The 22,983-nt window shown below is 36.2% G+C and overlaps 1 protein-coding gene across 5 annotated transcripts in view; it reads left to right on the forward strand.

The window, feature by feature from the left end:
• LOC124638996 (rap1 GTPase-activating protein 1) overlaps positions 1-22,983 on the forward strand; it is a 267,806-nt gene that overhangs the window by 121,978 nt on the left and 122,845 nt on the right. For 3 of the 5 annotated variants that reach the window (XM_047176195.1, XM_047176200.1, XM_047176203.1), the window contains exon 1: positions 19,192-19,437. The exons of the other annotated variants lie outside the window; for them this stretch is intronic. Coding sequence is in view for 1 of the 3 variants with exons in the window: in XM_047176200.1 (XP_047032156.1) it covers positions 19,412-19,437 (26 nt within the window). In the remaining 2 variants the exon portion in view is untranslated. Of the gene's footprint in view, positions 1-19,191; positions 19,438-22,983 lie in introns of those variants that run through there. 5 annotated transcript variants of the gene reach the window in all.

Genomic DNA, 22,983 nt, shown 5'->3' on the forward strand with positions numbered 1-22,983 from the left:
TATATTTAAACACAATTTGTCATGTCCTAATGGAATTTTTGCCGATATTTTTTTAGTCCGAAGTACAACTCTATCAATTTCGGACTCATATCATACTGTCATTTTTAACAATAAATAGATCACAAAAGCTCTATTGATTGACATCTATCCCTTTGTGCGATTGATCGATAACCGATTGATTTTAAAAAAGGGGTTTCGTACTGAGCACTCTGAGCAGCCTTATAACTGCGATTTTTGTATAGATAATTCATAATTGATGATGATTAATTGATAAATGTGATGAGTGACAACTTGATTAATTTATATTTAGACAGCACAAAAAATAATAATGTAATATATTAATATTATTTCTCTTCTCTTCATTATGATGAGTTCTATAAGAATATGAATAAACAAAATGCTAACATACAATTCTGTTACAATGTAATAATTACGCAAATAAGCTTTGGGGATAAAATAAGATGAATTAACTGCAGGCATAAACAAATTTATTATTAATACTACCTGCTACTCAATCATTTAATTAATTTACCTTATGAAATACCAATAACAGTAAACATTCTAACCAATACGTTGATATTTGCCGTAATTTGATATCTAAATAACACAAACGCCGAATATGCTAGATCACACGCTTGCATAGCTCGCCGACCCAAAAAAAATACAACTTATCATATCTCCAACGCATTCAAAATATTGTCCCCGTATATCTCCGCCCAGGCGCCTAGCCAGCCCCGCTCAAGCATCACAACTTTTTTATCAACCCAGCAATAGAAGGGTTAACACACAATGGTCGAATCACGTTACATTTTTTTTTCGATAGTTGGTCTTTTTCAAACCAGTGGGCCGGTGCCAGACTGACACTATTCAACCAATGATTGATGGAACTAATTAATTTTGTCGTACGCGTGTTTGTCAATGAACTTAGATACTTGAATTTGAAATTTTTACTTCCATTGTAATGATTAACAAAGGAACAGATTTTTTAATTTCGGACCTTTTTTACGGGGTTGGCACGTGTCCGGATCTGCAGTACAATAAATTGTATTATCTGAAACGTTAGGTTGCGACTGATTTAAAATTAACAACACATATCGTGTCGTTACGGCAACTCGAATCGGCTGCCCATTTTATATGGATGCTGCATTGGTTAAGTGTCCTGAATTTTTAATGGCTTTCGGCTCACGTACGCGTACGTGGTATTAATTAAGTGGAATACATCGCTCGTTCTAAAGTGCCGAAGCTCTGATAGCAGTCGCTTCACGCCATGAAAGGCGTCAATTTACATCGTTTGTAGTTAGTTTATCGTGCACTCTGTAAAAAATACATCCATATTTTTCACAAAGCGAACGGGACGCTACGGCGAAAATTGCGACATGTCGACCGCAGTGTCGTGTAACTTTGTTAGTGGCGGTTTTGAAGTATACACACGTTCGCCTCAGTTATCGCACAGTGCAACATCGTAGCTAGAATCAGGTTCAAAATATTGCTGTGTTTGTAGCTGGAAAACGTGCATTGGGAACGCTCTAGTGATGTCAATTTACAACCATCCTGATTGTACGTTGCAATGGATGAAGTTTCGCAATTTTTATCCATGCACAATGTGCCTAATAGAAAATAATTGTGCTTTGTTTGTTTATTTTCAGAGAACTTTGATTTTACTCTCTGGATGATGGAAAACCGGGTGTTGTGATGCAAATTGGCGTGACACGTATCGAATAGTGGATGACTTTGATTGATGAAATATTTTTTTAGTTTGTGTGGATGAAAAAGCGATACATGCATATTTTATTCAATAACAAATTCACTTACAAATGCGGCAACCCTTTATGATGAAAAACTACTTTCCTTAGCTTTTTAAAATCTTGGGAGCCAATTCTATAGTAAAAGCTATTTCCGTATGGCTTAATGAAAGCGACACTGGCAGTTCAGAATATAAATCTGTGAACCCTGTTCGTTCGCTGCCCTCGTTACCTTGACTTTGATCTTCTTTGGAAAGTTATAAATGAAAGTGCTTATTTTTTATATAAAATTCTTTGAAGCCGGTGTGTTTGTCAAGTGACTTAATTTTGAGAACGAAATTGGCTTTGTGGTATTATGAAATGGTTTTCTTGAGGGGTGTAGACTTGTTGACATGTCAAGGCGAATTATTTTCGTCATGGCAAATTAGGTACATATATATCGTATAGGGCGTCTTTTCCCCATTTCTTACACACAATAAAGATACTTTGACTTCGACTTTGACATTTGTTGGAGAACTTCATAAAACTACCTTATAGTAAGAGGTTTAAATATTTGCCTACTGAAACGTAAATACGCTCATGGAGTTACCATTTACACCCACAGATGAATTAATAATAAACTTCTAGCATTCGATACAGAATTGTCGCATCTCTTTACAGTTCATTTCCATTTTTATCGATCATCAGGGGTGACATCTCTGATACCTTGAATTAGATTGAAGGTTACTGCGTTGGAGTTATTTTAAGATATGCTATCTATACATATAATAAATCTGTAAAAAAACTGTGTCTGTACATTGAATATATTAAAAAATAATAATTGGGTGGGGTTTAGAAACAGTAATGGAGCACAAATCCAAAAAAAAAATTCTGTCTGTATGTCTGTATATCTGTATGTCTGTATGTCTGTATGTCTGTTTGTTTGTACACGCTAATCTTCCGAACTACTGAATGGATTTCAATGATTTTTTCTTTGTTGTATCAGTATTAAGCCTGGTCAACATATAGGCTATAATTTATCTTCGAAACTTGAAGACCTGATGCAGAACTCCAACAGACCAATAAAACTATAAGAGATACAAATATGGTGCCGTAACAAAAATTGTTTCATTTGATGAGCATTTTCAGCTGAGATAATAAATTTTAAGATCTGGAACACCTGATGTGGAACCCCAAGAGCCCAGCTTCTCTGTACCATATACAGGTATGACGTTTTAGCAAAAGTTGTTCAATTTGATAAGCACTTTCTATTGACTTATACAAATTGAAGATCTAAAACCTCTGATGTGGAACTCCAGGGGCCCAGCTAGACTATAGCATATAGAGATATGACGTTTTAGCAAAAGTTGTTCAATCTGATAAGCACTCTCTGTTGACTTATAAAAATTGAAGATGCAAAACACCTGATGTGGAACTCCAGGAGCCCTGCTAGACTATATGAAGCATATGAAGATATGACGTTTTAGCAAAAGTGGTTCAATCTGATAAGCACTCTCTATTGACGCATTTTTCTTTTCTCTCTCACACAAACAAATAATAACGAAGATACAACAACGCTTGAATTTCGTGTTAAGTCACTGCTTAGTACAAATTTTACATACCTAGACGTGGCGTCACGAGCCCCCGCTCTCTAACTTTGTTGCGTTATATCTCATTATTATTTTGTATGTCTCTTCCAGACCTCGGGACTACAGAGTTCCGACTTTTTGGGAGGCAAACGTGGGGCCGAAGCCAACACGCTGAAGTCCTTTTGAGACAACTTTAATGAAATGGCGACACAAAACCGACGATTATCCCTTTATACACTATAGAAATGAATCCAAGGACAATCCCCGGTGGAGGTCGTTAAAAAAAAGACAATCCCCGGTTCTGTGCTAAACTATTGCTAACTATGGAGGAAAACTACTTGGGCTATTGTGATGGGATGTTAGTGGATGACAATGTTTTAGGTACATGTAAAAACGGCAGGTGGAGACTCGCCACCTCACTTACTGGGCCCCCGGGAACCAGTCACTGAATAGCAACAAGAGGGCAACAGGGACATGAGCGGCTGAAGGGTGAGGATAACTCGGCGGACTTTAAACGCAGATTACGCGCTCCCTGTGCTTACCATGAGGCACCTACCCTCCGAGCAAGACTACTAATCCTGCTCTAGCGACGGCTCCACTCTGGACGGCCAAGCCAAGCCAGAGGCGTGAGACCTACCCCCGTCATGGTTCACTCCGACCGGCCGGAGATGGGGGACAGTATACACTCCCTGGAGAACTCAGTATATATAGCCCCGCGGGGTCGCTACTCCCCGTCATCAGCCTCAGATGTCCTGCGGTGCCTATATCTCATTATTATTGTCGTTATTATCTCAAGAGCCTTTGTCCCAATTATGTTAGGGTCGACTTCCAGTCACGATGCAACTGAGTACCAGTGTTTTACAAGGAGCGACTGCCTATCTGACCTCCACAACCCGGTTACCCGCTCAACCCAACACCCCTTGGTAAGACTTACTGGCTTCTGACTACCCATAACGACTGCCAAGAATGGAATGTTCAATGACAGTCGGAACCTACAGTTTAACATCCCCTCCAAATAACGGTCATTGGTATCCAAAATATACGTAGAAAGTACATACGAACTTAGAAAAGTTGCATTGGCAGGCACTTGCCAGACCTGGAATCAAAGACGCACGTTCATACTTAAGAGATTGGTTCTCTACCCACTAAACCACCACGAATTCCACTAAGTCACCACGACTTTGTCATCTATTTAATGTTTTTTTACGTAATATTTTTGCCACACACAACTTAAATGCGGACTAATTAGAATCACTACTTTTATCCCTATGTTCACGTCTATTGCGACTATTCAGATCTTTGATTTTGCTGACCCCGTAGTCGCTGGCATAAGGGACAGGATCCGCGTACGAAGTCGCGGGCAGAAGCTAGTACTTAATATAGGTCAGATATGTTTTGCTTGTAAGCACTGATGCATAGCTACAATTTTACCTATACCTTGTTTATTATGATAATTCTATCACTTTATCTGTATCTTTTTTTTCGTTAAGTTAGAACCGACCTTAGATATTTGGATGGATGGTCATTATGGAGGAGACTCCTTTTTTAGGAGGGTGTATCAGACCCTCGCTGACTAAAACCCACCATGTTCCTTCCTAAGCCCTTTATAGGCCGCGGTCACTGTTTCAAACAATCCCGCAGCCCCAGCAGGATGTAGTAGACTCCTTGAGCGTGTATTTTTCTGTGCCTAACAAATATATTCTATAAATAACTCAACCGATTTTATAACTACATCCTTCTCAAATAAACTAAAATGATAGTTCTAACGTGTGTATAACGATGTAATTGGTTCAAATGGGTCACAAAACTGATTATTCATGTTGATACTCCAAAGGTAAGGTTCGTTTGTCCGCGCGTGACCTCATGGTTCGTTACTTCTGACTCTTGTTCTGATTTAATTAAACGGTAACGAATTTTTCAAAATTTCTTAATTATTTCCGTCAGAAAAAGTTCGGTTTTATCTTTGCTTTACTTCCTTTTTTATTTTTCTTCGCTCTTTTTTGGAATTTGAAGTGCTTTTTTTCGTGTCGCATGATTCATATCGTGTCAAGTTTTCTGATAAACGTGTTAGAAATTCTTGATTATTTTTATGTATGAGTGGAATTAATAATTAATATTATTTGTGGTAAGGGAAATGAGAAAATAAATATGGATTAAAGAAAACGTTTTATTACCTTCTTGTAAAAACTCCTAAAGGGTAAGCTCTATTACAAAAAACGAGCCATTTGTTTTAAGAAAATAAGAGCTAACCCCAAGTTTATTACCTGAGTTACCGCATAATTTATGGGGCTACAAAAACATTGGAGTAATTTCACTCTTCGTTTGGGAAGTAATTGAGAAAAACGCTTAGAGATTTTAAAGCTGCACTGAATCATAGAAAGAACCGTCAGAAACAGGACTTTACCTGTTTATAAAAGCAGTACCTAAACCAAGCTACCCAGAAAAGTGCCAGAGGAAGGAAGGTCGTAAAATTGACTCAGTACGAAAACATAAAGAAAGGAAAGCTAACACGTCAAAACAAAATAGTTTTGTAGTAAAACACTCAATTAAAAAGAAGAATTTAATACGTACAATAATAGTAATCAATGAAATATACTTCAAGATAATTAAAAGAGTTGACTCAACCAATATAAATGTTATCCAATCTCAATGAACAATAAACTAAGACATTTTTATTGCCAAGGGTGAACCGTTTTGTGGATAGAAGTAATGGACATCCGGTCACCTTACCGCATACAATCAAACGCAACATGATGCAGTTCAATATAGTTTATAGCTGTCATTCAAATCAAGGAAGCAGATGTGGCCAATACCAGTTTACTATTGAAATAAAATCTATTGCAATTCATTGGGTAACATTTTTATAATGGGTCTATTAGAAAATTGGACATTTGCTTAGAGAAACCTACGTTACTTGGTGATGGTGAAGTTAGTTGATGCATCTGCGCAGCAGACAATTTCGATGCTAAAAGATCACTTGCAGCCAATCAGCTAACTTTAGGACCACGAAAATTGAAAGAATTGAATTGATTTCAAGAAAAAATATCTATCTCACGTATACCCAGCTTTTGTGAAAAATATAACTGGCTTTCTTTCATTTTAATATACTTTAAGGAATATTAATTACAGTGGATTATTAAAATCCCTTTCTATTGGTTTAACGGTTACCAGGAAAGCAGCTGAAACAACGATTTTTTTCTGATAGCCTAATCCAGTTCTCGAAACAAAAAAATACTCGTAAAGAGTAAAATTAATGTGTTCCCAGATGAAATTATTTTTAAACTGTATCTAGATAAGAAGCAGATGGAGTTCAAGGTTTTCTGGTGTCAGATAAATTGCTCATTAATGGACAAATCAATTAGTGCTGTAATACATCGATGATATAATCGTCGACTCGATAAGATAAACCACTTATGGTAACACGACCATCTGTTCCCAATGATCCCATAGCGTGTGTTAATGCGACTGTATTTTTTGTTTCAAAGGAATATTGAATTACTAACGATGTCATAGATCTTAGCAGCATAAAACTTTCAACTCTATTCTGAAACTGTCAGGGTAGAAAATCCAGTAGCTCAAAAAAGGTGGTACTGCAACAGAAGTGTAACAGACAAGTTTGCTAACGATAGACAAACAAAAAGTTTGTTTTTCTAACATTGCAAAAAAGGTCGCAGATAATAAAAGGCATGATGACAATGAGTTGCAATTCGAAGTGGGACACTCATGTTACAATAAAGACCCTCTTGAATAAAATTATAAATTTTGTGAAGGCCCACAAAATAAACATGAAGATTTTGTGCAAACAAATTCTGCCGAAACTGGTATTCCTGGACATTGACAACCATAAAACCAGTCAACTAACACATATATATGCGAATATTTGTTTTTCAATATGTTTGATAAAAAAAGGTTTATTTTGTTTGCAAATGAAATTAGCATGATGAAACGTTTGGTTTGAACAAGTTTACATCAATCAATTTGTGAAACAACATTAGTGTTTTTGTATGTTTTTGTCAATTGGTAATTAGGAAGATTGCACGAAACAACAAATGTAAAATAATAACCTTTCTCGATGGCTTGACCCAGCTATGGATTAAATTGTGCATTTTCAATTTTTCTTGTGTTTAACGGTAACAAATTCATGAAACCATACAAAAGGCAAACTGTTCCGATAATTTGTAGATAGACAGAATAGATGGATAAGATACCTGTACGCTGTTCCATATTCCTACTATTTTTCATAATTATGATGTTAAACTATTGAATATTTATATTTAAACCATTACGGTTGTATCTTATCTCGATGTTAAGTAATAAATTGTACTCTTCACATCATTCATTGCTATGCGATTCTATTACTCTTATGTATTTTTAATTTTGCTTACGTTTTCTTACAGTTATGTCGCTGTTATTTTTTTTTTTTTTTGTTTTTTCATCCTACTGTCCTGCCCTTAAATTCGTTACAGTAAAATGTCCGGATTGTTCAAAATTTCACTTTAATGATGGCACGACCCTTGAATCCTATAATGTAAGTAAGTATTTCGACCATATTTTATCGCTCTATAAAAATGTCGCCCTCTTTCAATTTGGACTCAGTTGTTTTATTATGTACAGAAAAATTATTGCCATTTTTATTGCTAGAGCACGCACAATTTCGGACGCCGTTTTACGATGGAGGAATAAGTTTTTTTGCAATGTCAGTACTCAAAAGGGGAAATTGTTCACGGTCGTGGACGATGCTCATGTTAAAACTATTTTATGGGCCATAAAATAAATATAGCATACGCAAACTAGACGTAAATTATTTAGGGCTGTCGTCCCTAAGGGAAACTGGATGACTTAATTTAATTCAGGACCTGTTCCTTATTTTTTTTATAAAGGTAAATCACAGTACAATATAATTTTGAAACTCCACAGGGATATAGTTTATTGTATCAATTTAATAAAGCATTAAACACATCCGGTACCTTTACCTCCCTAAAATACGAGAAAAACAAGACCAACGAGCTCAGTTCGAGGTAGGGGAACTTAAATTTTGATTAAAACCTCTGATAAAGCAACTAACACAAATTAACACCTTAAAACGTTATCGCAACACTTCAATCAGGTCATTGAACTAACCCTTTAAATTCTGCTTACAACAACTCCTAAAAATACTCACATATCACGGGTATTAAAACACTCAAAATGTATCCTTAACTCGATGTAATAAGTCTCAAAATTGATTGAAGTTTTAATTCCGACAAACACCCCGACTGTTGATTGCTGGCCACCCTTGGCCCGTTCACAATGTCTTTACGACTGGTTGCTTCGATTATGGTATTTTTTGTAATAACATCTCGATTTGACAAAATGTTCCCGTTGGACAATGGTTTGTTGCAAAATTTGCCGTTGACGGTTTGCAATTGACTTTTCGCTGCATTAGAAGACATTGGAGGGTTAAGCTCGTTGTTATGTCAGCTGCAATAGAAACATTATACCATTTATAAATGTGCAAACATCTGTTTAATGCATGACCAGAAGTATTATAATTTAGGAAACATGTACAGCAGAAAAAATCAGGTACCTTTTACTAACCCACAAAATATTTTCATAGACATAGTACAGCCAATTAAAGCTGCAAAATACAATAATATTAATCACAAAAATTTGGATTCTTTGTTGTATAAATAATATTACATCAAAAAGCAAACCTTAAATTCTGAATAACTTCATATTAACAACTTTTTAACAATGATGCTCGGCTCATTATAAATTCCTCAGTCCCTACTAACGACATGCTAATTGCATTAGAAAATCACAGTTTATCTCCCCCTGGAATCAAAATTTTTAATTACTCTGTTTAATTTATTGCATTTTTTAATTTGTTTAAGTAATACTTATGCCTATTGGTTATTTGTTGAAACACATATTGCATTGCCGAATCTAGGTATGTGCATAACTCATTCTTACCTATATTATTACAGATAGAAAAAAATCCTCACGTGTGTGCTCTGCTCTTATCTATTATCTATCTACATAGGATATTTCTAAACATCCTTATATGTTATTTTACACCCTAACACCACAAGTAACATGAGTATCGAAATAACAGAATAGTATTAACCACATTACCATTGCAAATTATTTTTTTGCACTTTGCATATTTTAGGTTTAAGGGTTTTTTTGAGTTTACACTAAAACCCGTGTAATCCGGGCTTAAAGTTATTTTAATGCGACGAAGTTCATTGTTCGGAAGTTTTGAGGATGTAGGGCGCAACCCTAATTTCTAATGCATATTGTGATTGAAGAGTCCTCATAGGTAACAACCCTTTGGTCACTGCGATATTTTAAGTTTTGTAAAAGTACACTATGGAGTTATATGAAAGTTTTGAATATTTATTTTTTTAACGTTTATTACCGAAAATGTATACTTGAACTAAAATGATTTAATTAATTTATGTGCATTTAATTGTCCTAATTTCATCGTTTATTCTGTTAAGTGTAATTAATTGACGTTCATATAATAACTACTTAATTTTTAACGTAAACGGTAGCGATAGCAAAAAAGAGAACTTCAAGGTCAAAGCATCATTTGTTTACAGTTTATACAGCACCGTAAGACATTATAACAGTTACTAATTTACAAGTAACGTCTACTTAAATGTAGGACGTTTTGCACTAAATTCGTTTCAAGAAATTTAGTTGGCAGCGCAATTTGGTCTGACCTGCATTTGGGAATAGAATCAAAACCGGTGCTCATTCCCTCGAGGGAAACGAAAAGATTCAATCAGCTTGCCGTTACTTGAATAAATCAGGAGATTTGTTTACTGAAAAAAATGAACAAGCAAAAATACATTTTATCCTAAAACATCTAAGCATATTAATTTCTCAACAACGGTCTTATATGGACAAACCTAACTGTATATTTTAAGCGGTATCTGTGATATTTTTCTGCAGTTTTATTTTATTTCTTCAGAATAAAAATGGCGTTTATACGTAAAAATAAACTTCATTCAGCTCTAGATTGAAAGTTCGGTTATCGCGTTTAACACACCTTTTGTGCTGAGATTTGAATACGGAACAATAGCCATGCGAAAAATTCGTCCCAATAATTTTGGGAAATATTTTACCTACGATAAAAATAAACATCATAGGAAGGGTAAATATCGATAATATTTTCATAATAGAACGGTTTTCTTTCCTAAAGATCAGGATGACATCATCGTTATTATTCTACGAATATTTTAAGTGGCATCAACAAACGCCTCTTGGAATCGCTTAGAACTTTGTTTGCTTACGTAAAGTAGTAAACAAGAATATTTGTATTTACTCCAAAGCTTTACGGCTTATTTTTATTACAGAAAATACTCGCTCATTTCTTTTGAAAATCCCATCACAGCTTCCGTACCTGTCAGTTTGAAAATTATTATAATTAGTTTGCAACACATAGGATTTCTTAACAAGGAGGCTATAAATCATAGTAAAACGAAATAAATATCTGGAGCTTAACCACGTATAAGCAATCCGTATTCATCTTGGAGCAGTCAGATCAGACAATGGCTTTAAAAGATCTATTGTTGGAGCATGTCTGGTCTGGTTTAATACCTTCCATTTTCACCTCTCTTTGTGGGACAGGAATGTCTTTCAAGAGTCTCTTCGGATGGATGAAGCTATAGGCAATTGCTACAGTTATGATGGCTGTTCTTGTTCATTGTGTGAACGAGCTATTTTTATTTCTTGTTGGATGATGCGTTTAAATGCATATCTAATGTGGGTTAATAAATCTAATCGATTGAATCTCTTTCTATAATGTAACTATAGATTTTTTATGTCTGTCAAATGACCCATAAGAAGTTAAAAATGGTCACTTTTCCATAGACGTTATAATGGTGTAACCTAATTTACATCAAAGCAATTTGTTACGCATAAGGATAAACATTTTGTATGGTTAACAGATGTTAGATTGATTATTCAGGAACAGCTACTCGCAGATTTATTTTCCTACGAAGCTTTGTAAAATAAGCAAGACTCCACGACACTGAACTATATTGGCAATATTTTAGCAACACTTAATGAAATCATCAGATTTGAACTTGTCAGTTTCCTTTGTACAAACTAATTAATTCGATAGGTAACAAAAGACTAAGATTACTAATTTTGCTATTTTCTGAACAGGTTTCCCTAGGCACCAACAAGACTTCAAACCTTAAAATGTTATCATGTCATCCATTTTCAAACAGTCCTAAAACTCATATGACGAAAGTAATTATGACCAGGATTGATGTCCCAGCATCAATATTCAAGCCACAGCCGCATTGTTCTCTAAAGAATCTGAACCAAAGAATGGGGCGAATAAGAGGCAGGTCACTGACCTACCTGAGACGTTAGCACGTAAGGGTTGGTTTCCACACGTTGTTTAGCTCTTTGTCCCTTTTATAAGCTTTGTTACACACTTGTAAGTTCCACCTTGCTTTGTGAACTAGATTTTATTACATACAGGATGATTTTTTAACAGCCATGTTAAGTTCCGTGTGACTTTGAGGCGTACAGCTGTGAGTACTTGTTTCTGCGTGGCGTGTTTTGTTTTGAATGCAAGATGTCTGAAGAATGATTTGAAATAGTAATGGTGTCATAAGAGTCAAAAGTACTGAAATTCCCTGAATCTAATCTACAATACAAAGATGTGTCTGCGTAGGTGCGAGCTACCAAGTCTACTACGTTACTGAATCAAACTAGGAATATGTGTCATGTCAGACAGTTATGCTTAATTCATAGACATCACCCTATTCCCATATTCTCATACTTTTGCAAATAACTTCATCTGCCTAATGCAATATGTATTTCAAACGGACAAAAATCAGCACTATGTCAAGGTCGGTTTTCTCTTATTGGATAAATAAAATAAGTGAAAAAATAAGTATTGGATAAATCTATTGAATTCCAGAGAGCTGTACTGCAATCAAAGGCCGCTGAATATTGTATTACCTTGACCTATTGCAATTTTGTTCAGCATTGTTTATTGTTTATTTAGAAATATTTACAAACATTCCACTATCAGAGTATTACAAACAAACTACTGGATTGTTAAAACATCACGCTGTATACAAATTACAAAGCATAGTGCTCCGCTTACTATCCAGTAAAAAAGTCTAATCTCAAATATAATAAAGAGTTAACTGTGTGAATAACAGCATCCTTTTGTACCCCATTGTCGTTTTGTGAGAATATTTTCTTGATGCCACTGGGTCACCTTATGAAAATACAAACGCTATTGTTTGGGTTATTGTCCGAAACATATTAAGCAGTCAAGTAACCACCCCTTTTTATTAGACGACTATGAATCGCATCGTAAAGATAAACGGTCAGTTACTCTAAGAATATTTATTCTTTTATCCCTAATCGTATGCGTAAAGTCGTAAACTCTCTCAGACAGAATGCAGCTCCGAACAATAATGTTTTTATTTCGCTAGACTTCAACTTTTCCTTTTGTTAGAGAAATAAACTTGAAGTTAAGTTTTATGTCAAGCTTCGCATTAAATGTATTGGCGTATACATAAATCTTGAATGAATTCCGTATGCAGTTTTTATTGGACCTTAAACTTGCACTCCTGGACCAAACCTGATCTATCTGTTAGACATCAGCCGTCCATTAAGCTTCCAAATATCAAATCTGAACCTCATGAACTGTAGAATTAACGGTTTAGCAAGAAACCTTCCAGTCAAAATAATCGCCAACTGAGCCAGAAGCCACAAGCCTTACTCCAATGAGATTAGTTTTAATCAACGTCAGTAGATAGTGCTAATAGCCACCACAAAGCTCTGAGGTAACCTAGGAGTCGTTACAAGGAACATTATTCCCATTTCCGAGGCTAGGCTAAGGCCGCTATGGAATTGCTTAAATTGTCGTTCCCAAAATGTGGTAGCGAACTTTTGGGGTTAGTGGTTTGAATAGAAGTTAAATGATGGTAGGTGGTTATTATGAGACTAATCATGATGATTATCACCTTCGTCAGCCTTAAAGAATAGATCAGTGCAGTATGTCTATTACTTATTAGAAATTGCCTGACGACTTAGGGTTCGACTCTCGGGACTGGCATTGTTAGTGTATACTACAACTTCCAGGAATTCTTCATGACAATTATCTTACATTATCTATGAGTACTTAGACTTAGTTAGACAATAATAATTGAACCGGACACTATTTAATAATGTTCAGTTCTCCGAATTATTTGCAACTCAAAGCTTACATACGTATGCACGTATAATTGTCACGTTGAATACTGAATATTAATTTGCACTAATAAGTGTGCAGTGTCCCGAATCCCATTTGAAAGCTTCAAATAGTTACAAATCGATAGTTCTGAGTTCTCCACAAATAAGGCATTGTTAACGAATCATGTGGCCTACTTTAGCCCTAGAATTTGAAAATCCATCAAACATACAATCTGTGACTTTGGTTCCTGGTTGTGAATTTTACTTGCGGCCAATATCGACTGCCCATTTACTTTCCCCTGTATCGTCCATTGCGCATTTCTTAAGTGTATAATTATTGCGTTTATTGGCTCATTCCATTCCATCGTATACGAAATTGCTGTTTAGCTTCAGGGCAGCTTAGGGCTTACACCAAATTATTGCCCACTTACGTGACTCCGTAAATTGGTTTTAGAAAGTTCGATGCAAGGCTTTATCATGTGATTTATTGTTATTAGCTTCGGTATTCTTGCGGTATGCGGTATGTTGAACTGTAAACTCGTGTTTTGAACTATGCCAAACAATAACTCGATATTAACGTCATTATCAAAATAGCTTTTGTACGAACATGAGAAGTTATTTTCGTCTTACTAACTTTGAAATAGTTGTTCATAACTAGAATAACAGGCACAAAAAAATCTTCACACATTTATTAAATTTATGCCAATTCTCACACTTGCTGTAAAAATTAATCCACTTTCCAAACGTCAAATGGCAATAAGATGCAAATTAAAATCGTTCAGGTCAAACCCGATCACGCTCTCATCGGAATTGTGAACTGAAACGAGATTATAGAACTAGTTGCAATGATAACAATTGAAGATCACAGGTGTAGTTTGGATGACCTCTTGCAAAAACCGGCTGCGCGAGTTGATGCATGCCTTGATACTGTATGAATAATTTCTTATGATAATTGTCATGCTGGCGGCTGCATTAGAAACTCAAAGGACTGGGAACCTTGGCATGCCTTTGCATTTGGTTGTACCAGACATAGTAGTTTTTGAAAGACTTATTGCAAATGTGCTTGTAGACCGTGGTACTAGTTTATTGCATACAGTCAAAGAAATGTTTATGGAAAATTGGCCTGGCATCGTTTTAAAATGAAACCTACCTCTTTGCGATAAATCTGTCTAATTAATTCGTGTAATTAATAGTTTGATATTTTCGTTTTCATATTTGAAAGCTTTGAAATAAACTGGGTTAAAATCATTACAAAATGTTATGTTTTGCTGAATAAAATAAAAATATGAGTGAAGTTGCATTAAGCTGTAATAAATAAGCTTGAGACTCGTCGTACTTAAGATCGCCACGGCAGATGAATGAATTAGGGACGGCCACAGTTAAATAACCATTTCACCTAGATTACGAAACCTAGTTTTTTCCTCATTCCGAGATCTGATTTATTTAATTGCTATTTCTTGTTTCAGGTAAGCTGGTGATGCTCTAAAATCTTCCCAGAAGTCTGTGAGTAGAAATATTTTGGTTGTGATTTTACCCTCAAAGTTCAAACTAATATTAAAATGTCGAGAGGACCCTAACGGTACATTTAAACGGTTACCGACATACGAATGGGTATTTGAAAACGATTGAAGTTCCATAGTGAGTTAATTATGGGTTGGACTGGACCATGACCCTTTGAAATGGACCTTTTGTAAAGGGACTCTAAATGGTTATTTAAGAAACATGGTAAGGTCGTTGACTCTTACTAATGATGGGCTAAGAATACGAAACATTTTCACAGGAAGATTTTGTGTCGCAAGCGGTAAGTAATGTCATAATATTTTTGAATTCAACTTTATCGTTTGATACAGTCACAGGACCTCAAAACGTCTTATTTGGATCCATCAATAAATCTTTTATCAGTTGTTATTGTTTTGATCTGATCCATTACTAAGAACCTAGGTATGTTTGTCACGTTCGACATTATCTTTAGATAATATATGTGGATCATCGTTTATCATAGCAGTGATCTTCCGGAGCTCGTCCATAGGGCTCGCTCTACGGACACGCGCGTCGTTGCATGTCTGATGACGAATGACTCAGTCTCAGTGCCGCACGCGCAAACCATCGATGCCAGCCTGTTACAACTTTACGTGATAACTTTTATGCATTTATTTTAAGTCTATAGATGACTCAATCAACGAATCCAGACGTCGGTTTTCTTAGAAGATCATTTTGAACATCTTTCAGTAAAATATCTTGTTTAACTTTAGCGCAATATTTTTTTTTTAAACTTTAACTCGCAATATTGCATTATAGCATCTCCATTCAACTATGTCAAGACCGATTTCAACATCGATCGCAGTATTAGCTTTAAATATTTATTTTAGTTTAAAAAGGTGTTGAAATACGGCTGTTTTATACTTTAAGAGTTTAATTATCTCACCGAGTTCTACTTTACTTGTTCCCCTAACCACTCCTTGTGTTTTATTACAAGTTGTATACTGGTATAGTGACCCCGTTTCTCACACTGTTGTTTCCCCTCCCGTTCAATTGTCGATAATCTCTCCATCTCTCTCCTGAATTAGGAAGCTGAGATCGCGATAAAGGCGTGGACAAGCCAGTGCAATAAACGTTGCGTTAGCTTTTGTCAAGCTGGTTAGAGTTGCATATAACAAAACAATGACGGAGATTTATGGACGACTACTTGAAACTGTGAATGAGTCTGATTTGCATGTGACGTCCTTAGTATTCGATTGAAAGACGAATTTGGTGTGTTTGCTTTTTTTGGATAAAACTTAATTAATATGAAAGATTATAATCTATACTCATGTTGATGAACACTGACCCAAAACAAATAAATTGAATACATTAGCTGGTTAATGAAGGATTTAAAATACCGCAAGATACCGTGTGGTCTTGTCTATAAAGGGTCACCCTTAAAAAATCTCAATGTGTGTGTCGTAAAAATAAAGCTAGGTATGCATACTAGTATTGCCAGCAGGTGTTAAATATGTTTTAGATCTAACGACCGCCTTGATGACATGTTGCACCTGACGATTAGTGATTTTAATGCTTCTTAATAGGCATTAGAAATGATTGTCGCTTTAAGCAACTAATGTGTATGTAATTTAATTTATGTGCCTATTATAATTTCATAAAAGTAGATAGAATTAATCTTTATTACATAAGCTTTAAGATTCAAAATTGATTATATTATTAGCCTCAAATTATTCTGCTACACAGTGGTTCTACGCTGTATACAGATTACGATTCTCCTAAAACTGGTTACTATACAAACAATATTGGGACATAATTAAATATTCTTTACGTAGAATATTCGATAATAAAAATTAGATAATGATTATTAAATAATCATTTAAATAAGTAGAAATATATACAGTAACAACTAATGATGATTACTATGAATGCAACAATAGTTTCGGCGTCATTTGTAGGTACACGGGATACTTAGTTACACAATTCACGTTTCCATTCTGGAAATAATTGTAAACGTTTTGTCATAAGCCCATGCAGTGCCTAAAACATATTGCCTGCAATTTGTATTGTCGTATGTCTAAATGCACCGCGATGTACATTTCGTAGGTGATAAGGTACATTTGTATGCGTCGCAGAACTGAGTGAAGAGCCTTGTCGCATCTATAAGACGGAGGTGACTGAGGTGACTAACACACTGAAAAATTATGCCCTTGTGAACAGTTGGAATACATTATCTAGTATGACTGGGTAAAAGCTTTTTGTGTTGCTACATTTGTACTGGAAGTGTAGGTCTTTCTAAGTATTTTGTCAAAGTATGGCTTTGAGAGATGAAAATGTTCTTAAACTTGGCGGTAGGCAAGTAATCTCATATATAGCAACGGCGGATCCAGGGGGTAGGTCACAAGGTCATGACCCCCCCCTGGGCCAGGTCCAGGACCTGGGTGGACCACTGTTGAAATGTTAAACTTCCATTAGGTATACATTTAGTAAGTATAAGATAATTTTTATTCCGAGTGAATACCTAGGTAGATAGATAGATAGATAAAGGTAGAGTAGTTTTGCTGAAGAAGTCGTGCTCGCAGCGCTCGCTCACTATTCTTTATTTACTCTTTATCCGTACCCGAAACCCGAAACGGGACCATGTTACAAAGAATCCGCTGTCCGGGTTGTCTACATGCTGTAATAATAATAATGGCGTCCACGGCCGATTTCGGCCACGGCGGCTGCTCTCATTTAAGGAGATCAGCCAGCTGCGCAGGACATATTATAGTGCACGAGCATTTGCGCAGACACAGGTGCACTCCCTATTCCTTCACTCTCATAACCCGATGGGACGGCAATCCGACACGACCGGAAAGAGATCAGGCGCAGGACCGACATTTACGTGCTCTCCGATGCACGGGTGAATCAATCACCAACTTCCAGACTACGGGCTGCTTTGTGAAAGCTTAAGAAAACCCACAAAGCGATTTCGGCCCGACCCGGGAATTGAACCCGAGACCTCGTGCTCGGCAGCCGCGCTTGCGACCACTAGACCTAGACCAACGTGGCAGTCACATACATGCTGTAGAACTCTCATGAACTCTTACCTGTAGTAAGACAATTGAAATTTTCACAGAAAATGTTTTACTGTTGCGGCAATAAAAAAATACAAATTACGCGCCCTCTTCTACGTACACAATACTTTTCAAAAGTTTACTTGTTATATAGCAAGAAAGTGCTTTCATCTACTTTTAGTCCTCGAACAGAATAAAAATTTTCGCGGTCGCGTCGCTCGCGCTTTTTTATATTTCGCTACTGTAGCCATGTTCCAGAAATCGCGTTCACTCAGCTCAGGCCATTTTCAACATAAAAATAATTTTTTTTTTACCTTAGTCCTTGACCGGGATAAAAATTTTCGCGGTCGCTTCGCTCGCGCTTTTTTTTTATCACGTGTATCTGGTATAAATACAAGAAAAAGGTGTCCCGACATTATTGTGCTGTATCTCCTTTTTTTATTATAACAAGTATACGCTATTATATAATATTACTAGCCGTTTTCCCCGCGGTTTCACCCGCGTCCCGTGGGAGCTACTGCCCGCACCGGGATAAAATATAGCCTATGTTACTCGCAGATAATATAGCTTTCTAATGGTGAAAGAATATTTAAAATCGGTCCAGTAGTTTTTGAGTTTATCCATTACAACCAAACAAACAAACGAACTTGGTTTTCCCCTTTATAATATTAGTACCTATAGATTTATATAAAATCAAATGTCGTCAACTTTAGCTTTATAATTAATATTTATAAATCAACTAGCTTTCGCCCGCGGTTTCACCCGCGTCCCGTAGCCGGATGGTGACAAAACCCCTGTGTGTGACCCCCCCCTGGCACCGAAGCTGGATCCGCCCTTGATATATAGTAATTTCGGTACATTTCATTTTCTGCTTTAGAAAGTAGTTAATTATTAGAATTTATTAGCTACACATATCGAGCAAATTAATTATCATTGCCTTTCTAGACGAAAAAAATTCAAACGACGCATGAAATTATAAAAAATCATATCCGTAAAGCAAACGAGATTTGATAAATGAAATTGTTGGCCGTGTTCATTTTCATTTGTTTCGGTGCATGCGCACGGGCACGCGCTGCATCTCCGGCGAGCCGAACACAGCCGAGCGTTTGATGCGACGCCCGTCAACCAATCAGCGCCTCAGTTGCTATTCGTCACCCGTCGTGTGTGGTAGTGCCGGTGCTCGTGATGTGACCGTTCGAACATCGAACTCAATTTTATAAAATTCAAATACCGAATGTTGACTCGAAAATAATGTGCATTTTAGTGAAAATGTGCTCGATTTGTATTGCGACTCTTGTGTGTTAATGGATTTAAACGATAATACTGTTAACAGTATTTACAGTTGAAATTATATTTTGCTGGATTGTTTACTATGGTGATCGTCAGTGTTTTTAACAGGTTAGTTTTTTTATATTTATTTTTTTAGGATTGTAGCATGTTTGTGTGTGTTTGTCTATTAACTATACTTCCATATTGTTTGATAAGTTTTTAGTGTTGTGAGATAACTTATCCGTTTGCTTGTTTCCGATTTTACGAGCCGTTGCGTTGACTCAATACCTACCAAATATTCCAATAATTTATTACGTGTGATTTATGAAGTAGTTACCAGTGTCTTAACATGGGCAATGTGTACCGGAAGACGATGCATTTTTCGTCACGCTCAATCGGCTCTGTAATCTTATTATGTATTGATTGGTTTAGTACATAGGTAGGTACAATCGCTAACAATTTGATAGGAACGGTCACGACTACCCACTTTGTTTTGTGGAATGGATTCGATTCTCCACTCCCACGCCTAGTACCTAGAATTACTGTTCAGATAAGCACAATACGTTATGATTATTGCATCTAGTTTTATTGATAGGCTGTTAGGAACAATAATTAGGTAATACATAAGTCTTTGTGTTATAATATAAAGGTATCTAACGTTGAACTTGACTAACATTTCATATCTATGAAAATAATATTATAGGAATATACCTAGGTATACCTATCATAACTTTCTTAGATAATTGCATGCACCTACTTGTTCATACTTTCGGACATTCCCTAATAGAAAACGAAAAAACCCAATATTTTTTAATTTGACCCCCGGGTCGGAATCTGTAAACCACACAACAGCTAATAAACGGATGTATGTGTCTTTCGTTTTTTTAATGACTAACCGGTATTTTGGAATCCCAAATATTTTTGACCATGACCTCACACACGACCCACCAATCAGGAAGGTACATTATGATTCATTTGATATTTCTCAATAGTCGTAGGTACTTACTCGCTTTCCAATATGACAAAACCTATATCTCCAATCACAGAACATTGTATGGAGTATCCAGCCCGTTATTCCCAGAGGTCATCAACGTTCCCCGATTCGACACGGTAGCTCAGTAACCAACATTTACGTAAGCGCACCTGACAGTATCGTGTCGTGTGACATGCATCTATCACGCTCTTCCGCAAAGCATACCGTATCACCGTCATACTCTGACGCCTGCGATACTGTTGTGTTCAATTTGCCACTTTTTTCACCCCTACCGCAACCCACCTCTTCCTCACCAGAGCAATTTAGAAATGAATAAACCATATCTATTTTTTCGCTGTCAAACAACATCAAAAGTTCAGCTTTAGAATTTAAAGTTTCAATTTGATTGGCAGACGAGAAACAAACGTTCCGATGCGTTTCCGATTACGCACGCAAAATGGAAACTGACTGATCTTTGAATATGCATGTGCATGGTCCAGCCAGCTGTGCACTTCCACGCATAATCGCGGTTCCCTCTCGAAGCCGAGTGTTTGCTTTCCGACGATGTATCGACGACATAGATACCGGCCATTAGCGTACCAATATAAACATTAATAAGTGGATGATTGATTATAGGCGCTTATGGCAAACCGGCCAGAACCAGTGTGGGATTTTGTCTAATGTCTTTGCTCGTTTAGAGGCAGCCACGACTTTGAATAAGTTTGGAGATAAGAATTTGTTAAGCTGGAGGCTTATATATAATTAAGATAACAGTTAAGTGTCTAATGATTGAGTTCAGTTTCCGTTAGTACGAGGTGCTAATAAATACAGCCAAGAAAAATATGAATAGCGAAAGTCTAGAACAATCAAGCTATTATCATATCAAATAAATTATGAATGCAAAACCCAGAAGTAAAAGTGGGCATAACAAGAGCAGAGAACGGAAAAAACAAAACAGTACAGCTCAACAAGGCGAAATGCGTACAGACAGATAAAATTAATGTCCATTAAAACATTCTCAAGTTTGAACATTAACCTGAAAACAGAGCAAGTTAAAATTACTCATCATAAACATCGCATTTTAAGTTTTTAAACTTCTGTTTATGGTTATCTTGTATCACTTTTTCTAGAAACGAAACCTCACTTACGTTTAATGACTGCGTGCATTTAAATAATGCCATGAGCTTACTTAAATTCTGAAGCTTAAGAAAATCGAGTATAATTTGTCAAAATTCCTAAAGCATTATTTTTTCCCTGGACTGCAATCAAGCCAAAATCTTGTTCCCATGCGACGAAAGTGTTCAAAGAAAAATTACCACTTTAAGAAATAATAAATCATTGCGCTTTTTGTCCATGCTGATATTCGAGAGTGGGACGTCAGTGTGCAATGAATCACGTAGCATGTCCTCGCCCACGGGCATATTTACCTCTCAAAGTGCTCCTAACTCATTTACCGATAAATTACTTCTTGCCCTATAGACCTTATTGTCATTAGGATAGAGATCATTTTTGTCCTTAGATTCATATCTCCTACCCCGAGGTCATTCACTGCTACTACTTGACTTGAGATGAATTTTGACTTGATTATATTGAGAAACATACTCCTGTATGTATTATCGCGTAAAGTCCTGAGATAATTGAATTTGCCAGGGAATTTAACGATAGTATCTCTAGAAACGGTTAAGAAGCCTAATCTTCTGGAAGATTAAGATAGTAATCTGCCACCGTCCCCATATTTGCATATTTTAGATTAAATCTTGTAAGTTTGTGATTCATATACGATTAATAAATCAAGTTGAGTAATTAATGTGACAATTCTGACAACTTTTTTTGATTTTTACAACATGTTGACATCAGTGTCGTTAAGATAGTATAAAAAGGAAAAGGTACCGCTGTATGCAACAGGTTTTCAACTAGCACGGCGACCGGTTGCTATCCTAGCATTAGAAAATGGTAGTGAATTGGGTCACACACGCGTAATGAGTTTCTCACTCAGCGTCGAGTCCTTTGGGATTTGCAGCAGTGAAAGTTGCTCGTCCTACTTTGCGAATTGTCGCTAATTAACATAAGTAATTTGCATTTCGTAACCCGTCACCACTTTATATTAGCATGACCCTCGTGTCACATTTCTGCTCCTAATCGACCCATGTTTAAGTAATTTTGTAGGAGCCTACCTAAAACCGTTTTTAGAATGTAGAAAATTTCTGAATGGTTTCACTTCTTCTTCAGTCTTGCACAATTAAGTAATACGTAAGTGTTATAATTACTATGCCAATTAATAAAAATTGTTCGTCTAAAAATCTGAGAATTCGCACATGAGCGAGATTAGATGATTGCGCTTGATGGATGCTTATGAAAGTACTGACTTCACTTTCATAGTATATCGACGTCGTTTCGACGATTTAACATGGTTTACCGCAAGATACTTAGAAACTCGTGTTACCGTCACTCACACTTCTATACCACAGCATTAAGTATGGTGATTGTCATAGCTGTAATCTGTGTTGACTGCATTTCCGCAATTTATCATTTTATAACTAGACCGTTTATTTTTATTACTATTTTCTCTTCTTTTGTTACCTGATTGCATCTCACTATTTCATCTAGCAACCAGAGCATTTTATAGGTCGCTAATTTAGCAGAGAAAAAGACCCTTAAACCATGCCGAACCGAAAATCATTTCTTTTTTACTTTTCACCGCG

The sequence above is a fragment of the Helicoverpa zea genome, chromosome 18, assembly GCF_022581195.2.
Source record: "Helicoverpa zea isolate HzStark_Cry1AcR chromosome 18, ilHelZeax1.1, whole genome shotgun sequence".
Taxonomy (NCBI): Eukaryota; Metazoa; Arthropoda; class Insecta; order Lepidoptera; family Noctuidae; genus Helicoverpa; species Helicoverpa zea.